General features: G+C 41.3%; 1 protein-coding gene across 1 annotated transcript; it reads left to right on the top strand.

Annotated features, from left to right (window-relative positions):
• The first annotated feature begins 5,399 nt into the window (after positions 1-5,399).
• Positions 5,400-7,031, top strand: LOC110257904 (heat shock transcription factor, Y-linked-like). Its single transcript, XM_021080911.1, has 2 exons — positions 5,400-5,912; positions 6,336-7,031. Exons 1-2 carry the CDS (start codon positions 5,400-5,402, stop codon positions 7,029-7,031), a joined length of 1,209 nt encoding a protein of 402 aa, XP_020936570.1.
• The last annotated feature ends 1,213 nt before the right edge of the window (positions 7,032-8,244 follow it).

Raw genomic sequence — 8,244 nt, 5'->3', positions numbered from 1 at the left:
GTTGAATTCTCAGGGTCAAGGAGAAATCGTATGCCTTTTGTTCTAAATATTATTAAAAGATGTTTAGCCACCTAGACAAGCGACCTTGATTTGTTCCATCTGTCAGGGACCCAGTTTGAAGCCAGTGTCTCTTGCAGCTGATGGGTTTCACACAGGTGTACCTTATTCATGGCTGAGACTTTGGAATGGGAAATCTGAGCTTCCTGTTTTGTATGTATCATTGTTTGTGTTGTGCATGTATGGCCTTGCCAAAATTACTTCATCAAAAAGCTCTACTTAATTGGCTTGAAGGAAATTAAGCTCTTATATGAACTCTCAAAATACATAAGGTAAGGTAATTTTAGAGTCACATGAACTGGAAAATATTCCGTGTTAAATTAACATCTGATATTAAAGTTAAAGTAGGTTGATCTAACTTAAATGGGCATGTCTTCAGAGTCATTGGCAGAAGCCTTTCTTATTGCACGTAGGTTTGATAAAAGTCAAATCGGATGCTGAGGCTTCAGTTACTAAGAAGGGACAGCAACATCACTTAAGACTATTATCGGTGTTTTGGTGCTATGCTGTGATGTTCTGTACCAGGAAACACATACTTTTAGAAGTGATAAAAAGTCCACCCAGACAAGTAGACATTGTGTTTTCAGTAAAGAAGGAAGGAGGAATGGAATTGCATTCTATTAAGGGAACAGAAAGTAAGTCTGTCGTGTAGCTTGTTATTTTGAATGGAAAGCTAGCAGACAGAATAATACGGATACAGAAAGTGATGGAAGATTTCTGCGAAGTGGACACTAGACAGGATTTTCAAGCTTGGTCGGGACTGACTGGGAGTTTAAAGTTGAAAACTAAACTAACTTTAAAGGTAAGCTCGTGTAAAACTTGAATTAGGTTTCTGTCTCTCTGCTAAAAGAAAGGTTTCTGAACCTTCTTAACCTTACCTTGTTCATACTCTTGATAACAGGTTACATGAATCGATTGGCCTTTAATTTGTATTTGCTTTTGAAATCCTTTGTTACGTTGGTTGAGTGACTAGGTAATGTTTTACAATAAAGTGAGATTCTACTTGGCCAGGTGTTTAAAATTTGCATTCTCTCTCTCTCTCTGCGTGTGTGTGTGTGTGAATTTGCAAATTTCCTAAGTGTAAATTACCGTGTTACAGGGGAGAAATTGTCGGATGAAAGGTATGAACCCAATCTATAAAGATATAGCTCACAACTTACTCCCTCCTTCTCAGACATTTGCCATCCTGATGACCTTGTAGCATGGGAAAAGTGTGCCCCTAAATCAGAGGAGGGAAGATAGGTAAGCAACAGCTGTGAATTCAAGAGCCATGACTGTGGGAAATCCATGAGGCAGCTTGGTTCTTCCTGGCTCCCCAGAAAACCCATTAATGAAAAGAAATGCTTTGAAAATATGTTCTCCATTTGGGGTATTCCTTCTACAGGTCTAGGTTGACAATATCTGGTGAAAATGAGGATCATTTTAGAGACAATCTTGTGACTCATACTCTAGTTCTGTGTTTTGAGGTTAGGGTTCACTTTCTAAAACTCACTTCCCAAATAGTTCTTTGAGGCTGTGTTACAATATTTCATTGTTGAAGGGGGTTACTAAGAACATAGTCTCAGCATGGGAAGCTGAGTGCTGCAATCTGTCTCTGGGAGAATATCTGATGCCCAACGATCACCAGGGGGTTATACATTCTGGGAAAGTATCATTTAAAGGGTTGTCTCCAGCCTAGATGGAAGGTCTCTTGTCAGGAATACTTAAGTACCATATGCACAAGCAAGTGAATAAAATAACTCTGAAAATCTCTAGTTCCCTCTTAAGAAGGACATCCACATTGCACTGGTCTACAGAGAGAACTACTGACATCAAACTCACCCTAAAACAAGGCCCTAATAACAAAAACACCAATGCCTGGACAAAAAGAAGTCACCATCAGAAGGAGACCACTATCCCAAGATTGCCCCCCCATGACCACATGGTCATTTGTTGACCTTCTCATCTACCTTGACGGGTTTCTCCCCTCCAAGGCTCTTCTCAGTGATGTTCCTAGGTGGGATCCCCTCACCTGGCCAACTAATACCTGCTCTCACAAGGGCACAACTATGTTTCCTTCAACTGTTACTCAAGCTCAATCAGCAGGTAAGACTTTAGCCAAGTGACATAACTCTCCTGGGCTACATTAATCGAAATTTAAAGGCTCCCTTGTGTTGGGAATGTTTAAACTGTCAAGGGATAACCAGCCTAAGAACACTGGGGAGTACAGCTGAGTGGACAAGCCAGAATGAAATTTCCTTTAAAGAGAAGGAACAGACTAATCCAGCTGAACAGCGATAAAACAGGGCTGTTTTGTGTGAAGCTTTTCAATTTTCATTTATGACTTTATGAATACTGCTTTCCACTTAATTTTTAAGAGACCACAAAAATTTTCTTATATTTTTCCACTCCTTATCAAAATAGGTTAATTTGTTTTTATTTCCACCAATATAGTGTTATATTTTCTACTGCACAGCATGGTGAGCCAGGTACACAGACATGTTTATATTATTTTCTCATATTATCATGCTCCAACACAAGTGAGGAGACATAGTTCCCAGGGCTACACAGCAGGATCTCACTGCTTATCCATTCCGAAGGCAAGAGACTGCCTCAATGAACCCCAAGCTCCCACTCAATCCCACTCTGTCCCAGGCCCCTCCCCCTGGAAACCACAAGTCTATTCTCAAAATCCATGTTTTTCTCTTCTGTGGAAAGCTTCACTTGTGCTCTAAAATAGACACCAGATATAAGTGTTATCAGGTGGTGTTTGTCTTTCTCTTTCTGACTTCCTTCTCTCAGCATGAGAGTCTCTAGGTTTATGTTTTATTCACTGTCTCCACAAAATTGCTGTCTCTTGCATTTCCAGAAGTGTAACTGAGTCACTGAAAATGATATATAGTTCCATATGAGATCAGTGGTCTCTAGATATATGAACATGCATCAAGAGGGAATATTTTCCTGGACCATAATAGACGAGGAAAATGGGTGGTCCAGAGACTTTTGGCTACTCCTAGTATGGCTTTGTCCAGGACTAGCACATTTAAAGGCCTATCTGTGACATCATTGCCAGACCTAGCAATGTTCATTGCTGGCACTGTGAGATGAAATGGTCATGAAATGCCTCCCCAAACTATGGTCAAATGTCCGACCATGGGGGAGTATGGCCAACTGTGACCTCAAGTTAGCACTTGCCTAGAGGCTCTCCGTGCAGGAAAACTTGAGGCACAGCAGCTGTTGACCTGCAGCACCTGCTGAGCAGAGCTCAGGGAGGTGAGCAGCGGTGAGGCACAGGCCTTCAGACCGATTTCAGGTGAGGATCACAATGGGCCCAAATTCTTGCATCTTCTCTCATCTAGAAATACAGAGATCATTGACCATGGCAACTGCATGGGCCAATAGGGAGAAAAGGCAGAATGGAGTAGCTGTGGGTCAGACAGACAAGGAGGACTAGGAAATCTTATGGAAGTAATTTTAGGCAAGCCTTTGTATTGCCAAGAACTTAGGGTTTATGTGCCCTGTCAGACGTGATGACACCAGCTGTTCTCAAAGCAGCATCAGCTGGCAGCGACAACCGTATATTTTCAAGGTCTTCTCTTATAGCAACAGAAAGGAGACAACATGTGTTATGACCAATAGTTCCTGCGATTTACGTGTTAATACAACATCACGTGTTAAAACTTACTCAGATGAAACTACACTCCTCCTTCCACAATACTGGTATCAACCCATGTTTAATCTTATTTTTCCTTTCTTCCCATCCTCTATGGTAGCATATACCATGTCCATCCACAAGTACTCCTCACCCCAGGCCAGCAGGAAGCAGATAGAGAAGAGTAGACATTCATCCCTATCCCATATAATGGAAGGCTGGAATGAGAGGAGCCCAGGAGGATGGAGACAGACCGCCATACACCCCAACTATTGCTGCTCACCTGAGAGACTTGCTGTGGACGCCCCTCCCAGAATGTGGAAGTGCAAGTTAGGCAGCAAGAAACGAGGACCTGTGGGAAGCAACTGCCTGCACAGACTAACTGCCTACACGGATTAACTGTGCTCTGTCATGGGACTTGAGTCCCTACACCTCCCTTGACCTTCCCTTTCTTCTCCATTTTCCCTGCCACAAGGTCCCACCGTGGACTCCAACCACAGACTCCCACCACAGATGCTTTATAAGCCTAACACCTCCTTGCAGTCAAAGCTGATGCCGTCGTGGGCTCTGCCCAGCCCCCTCAGAGACCTTAATAAATCCCTCTTGTGTACTATTTGGTCTTGTGCATTCCTCCCTCAGCAACCTAACGGAAAATGTTTGGAATATTGTTTAACACACAGACTACTTGCGTAGGATACACAGAAAACTCGATATAATAAAATCAGTGATACCAGATCACTGTTAGTTTTTAACAATGTGACAACATTATGGTATAAGTTTTAGAGTATTCAGTTCAAGGGCATATATAATCTTCAGAATGTGGTACTCCCATCAATTCCTCAGTTCTCATTGTATCAATCCGCAATGAAATCTCATACCCTTTGGATGGTACTTCCCCACATTTCCTCTCCTAACACAAGCAACCATCAATCTTTTTTTGTCTCTATGGCTATAGATATTTTGCCTGGTGCCCAGGGCCCTTCCATGTCTTGGTTAGTGATAAAGGTCATGGTTTGTTTTGTTTTGTTTTGTTTTGTTTTTGATTGTGTATTTGTTTTTTTTTTCTTTTCTTTTTGTCTTTTTAATTTTTGGACTGTACGTGGGGATGCAGAAGTTCTCAGGACAGGGATTGAACCCATAGCACAGCAGAGATCAGAACACTTTTGTAACAAGCTAGCCACCATAGAACACTGGCTATGTTTTTCTGAATATAAATACTGCACAGATTCTAGTTATACACTCTAAAGAGCTGCATAGCTTTTGTTTCACTTTGCCGTTTTTTTTTTTCTCTTCCATTTACAAGGTTTTACATAACAGTCACAAGTTCTTATATGCACAAGAGAGAACTTGCGTTTACTTCAGGGATGAAATGGATTTATTTATTTATGTGATTTTTTATTAAAAAGATTCCATTGGAATAGGATCTCATTTGCTGATCTCATTTTTTTTTCTCTCTTTGGGTTACTGTTCAAGTACGGAGCTCATATTTTATATTAACTGGGCTAATTTCATAGAGAAGTAAACCCTGACTGAAGGTGATGCTCAGATTGCTAGGAGACTAGAGTCTTGTGATGTCACAGCTACTCAGGCTGGCAACCATTGTGATGGATTGGATAGTTTATCTGTGTAGGCTTACCAAATCAGCATTTAAAACTGCAGAGTTCAAAAGCCATGCAGGTGAGAAAAGTAGCTGAAGAGAAATTTATCTGAGATGGCAAATGCTCCTTCAGAAATTCAAGGTGTGTCTCCTAAAGATGAATCAACTGGTTCAGAATCCTCCATTACATCTCCATGGTGTGAAAACTCAATCATTGTGGACTTGGACTTGAGGTCTCAGATTGAAGAAAAAGCTTTCCAGGCTTTGTCTGAGGGCTCCCTGATGAAAGAGCCATGCCACACATTGTGTGCCTCTGAACCAGATGGAGATAATGATTTTCCTCCTCTGCCCTTTCCCAGAAAACTTTGGGAAATTGTTGAAAGTGATCGATTTAAGTCCATTTGGTGGGATGAAAATGGAACCTCGATCGTGATTAATGAAGAACGCTTCAAGAAAGAAGTTCTGGAGAGAAAGGCTCCCTTCAGAATTTTTGAAACTGAGAGTATGAAAAGCTTAGTTCGACAGCTTAGCCTTTATGGATTTACTAAATTGCGAAGGAATTTTCAAAGACCTGCCTCACTAGCCAACATTCTTGCAGAAGATAATGAAGTCTCTGCTTGGAACAAGGTATTATGAAATGTCCAGTTACTATTTACAGAGGGACATCTGCAAATATGTTCATACATATAGGGTCATAGTAGACCTTGAAAGTGGGATGAAGTACTGCTACGCTTTTAAGTTGAAGGCCACTTGGTCATAAAATATTTGGGGTGATAGAGAAATTTCCTAGCCACCTGAAGCCTTCTCGATGAACCTCACCCAATACAAGCCCCTGAACCTCATACTGTTACTGTAAATGCACCAGGCATTTTTATTTAAGGACCATAATTGCCTGTTCCCACTACATAAATTTTTGAAAATGTTAGTAATAGATGAGTATTATTTCCTGACATTAACTCTGTGTGATGAAACAAGTCAGATTTGTATGGATTCTTTGTCCTCGTATCTTTGTTTAAAAGGTCACTAAATACCTTTCTCTTTTGGTTTTAGCTGCAGTTCTACCATAATCCAAATTTTAAACGAGGCTGTCCCCATCTGTTGGTGAGGATGAAAAGAAGAGTCAGGGTGAAAAATGCTTCTCCAGTGTCGGCTTCTCTACTTCAAGGTTGCAGCAAGAAGCGCTCTAGAACAGGGGGTAATGTGGATAACCATAATTCTGATGTGGCTGCAGAAACTCGTGGAGAAGATGCATTTTCAGCCTCTACAAACCTAAATGTGCCTTTAATAAGATGGCCTTACATGAGCCAGAGAATTTCTAATACAACTACCCCAACTAGAAGTGGTCTTTCTTCTCCATCATCACCATCATTCAGGCCACCAGGACAAATTGTCATGGCTCAACATGCTATTTTTAGTCAGTTGACCACGTTTCACATGCACTCACAAAGCAGCTACTCTCCAGCAAGTGGCCACATCGTGAATTTCATTACAACTACCACTTCCATTTCTCAGTACCGCTGTATTTCTTACTTCCCAAGTGGTTATTTTGGACTGAGGGTGGAGCCTTCTCCTTTGCCAACCAGATACCAGAATATATCACCAACTGAGGGCCCTCTGTCTAACCCCCAACCAGCAGCCCATCCATGGTTCCCAATGCCAGTGGCCACTGACACATCTGCTGCCTCGCTTTCAAGGCCAAATCCTCAGTCCTCTTCCGTATCTGAACATCACCCTAATTACCACTGACCTATCAAAGGACTATAGGTTATGCAGGAGAGTGAAGATGAACATTTATGCTGGCAAATGTCACCAAATTCCTGCAATTCTGTTATTTCAGCAATAAACTTGTATGTTCATCTTCATAGCTTCCATTTCTTTACTTTTGACACAGTTAAGAGTAAAAGGATGCTGCATTTCTTTTTCTAAAATGATTTTTCCATCATAGCTGGTTTACTGTGTTCGATCACTTTCATACTGTGCCGCAAAGTGGCCCAGTCACACACCCACCCACCCAAGACACACACCCACACACATACATATCCTTTGTTTCACATTATGCTGCATCAAAAGTGACTAGAGATAGTTCCCATTGCTATACAGCATGACCTCATTGCATACCCGCTCCACATGCAATAGTTTGCATTTTCAACCCCCAAATCCCAGTTCATCACAATCCTGCACCCTCCCCCTTGGCAACCAAAACCCTGTTGTCCAAATCCATGGGTGTCTTTCCTGTGGAAAGTTTCAGTTGTGCCATATGTCACATTCCACACATAAGTGATGTCATATTGTGCTTGCCTTCCTCCTTCTGGCTTACTTCACTTAGTAGGAGAGTCTCCAGTTCCAGCCGTGTTGCTGCAAATGGCATTATTCTGTTCTTTTCTTATGGCTGAGTGGTGTTGCATTGTGTATATATACAACATCCCTTAATCCATTCTTTCCAACGGTCATTTAAGTTATTTCCATGTCTTTCCTCTTGTGAATAGTGCTGCATTGGACATACATGCGCACATAAAGTTTTCATGGAAATTTTTTTTTCCCCAGGTGTATGCCCAAGAGTGGGATTGCTGCGTGACATGCTAGTTCTATATTTAGTTTTCTGAAGTGTTTCCATAGCGGTTGTAACAATTTACATTCGTCCCACAGTGTAAGAGAGTTTTCTTTTCTCCATACCCTCTCTAGCCTTTTCTCATGTGTGGACTTGTTAATGTCGGCCATTCTGTCCAGTGTGAAGTGATACCTCATAGTAGTGTAGATTTGCATTTCTCTAATAAACAGTGATGTTGAGAATTTCTTTATGTGCTTGTTGGCCCTCTGTATATTCTCTTTGGAGAAATGTCTATGCAGGTCTCTTTCCCATGGTTCCAGTGAGTAATTGGCTGTTTTGTTGTTGAGGTGTATAAGTTGGTTGTAGATTTTAGAGATTGCGACCTTATTAGTTGCATCATCTGAAATAATT

Source organism: Sus scrofa, chromosome Y, assembly GCF_054392235.1.
Source record: "Sus scrofa isolate SSC_HxYL_T2T_F1_AM1 chromosome Y, Sscrofa_HxYL_maternal_Yorkshire_Landrace_v2.0, whole genome shotgun sequence".
Classification (NCBI taxonomy): Eukaryota; Metazoa; Chordata; class Mammalia; order Artiodactyla; family Suidae; genus Sus; species Sus scrofa.
This window is presented reverse-complemented; position numbering and strand designations above follow the sequence as displayed.

What these genes read in the sequence shown, in the direction of transcription:
- LOC110257904 (XM_021080911.1), top strand. Translation starts at nt 5,400, where the DNA reads ATGGCAAATGCTCCTTCAGAAATTCAAGGTGTGTCTCCTAAAGATGAA. An exon ending in AAGTCTCTGCTTGGAACAAG is followed by an intron (nt 5,913 to 6,335) that starts GTATTATGAAAT and finishes TTTTGGTTTTAG; the next exon opens with CTGCAGTTCTACCATAATCC.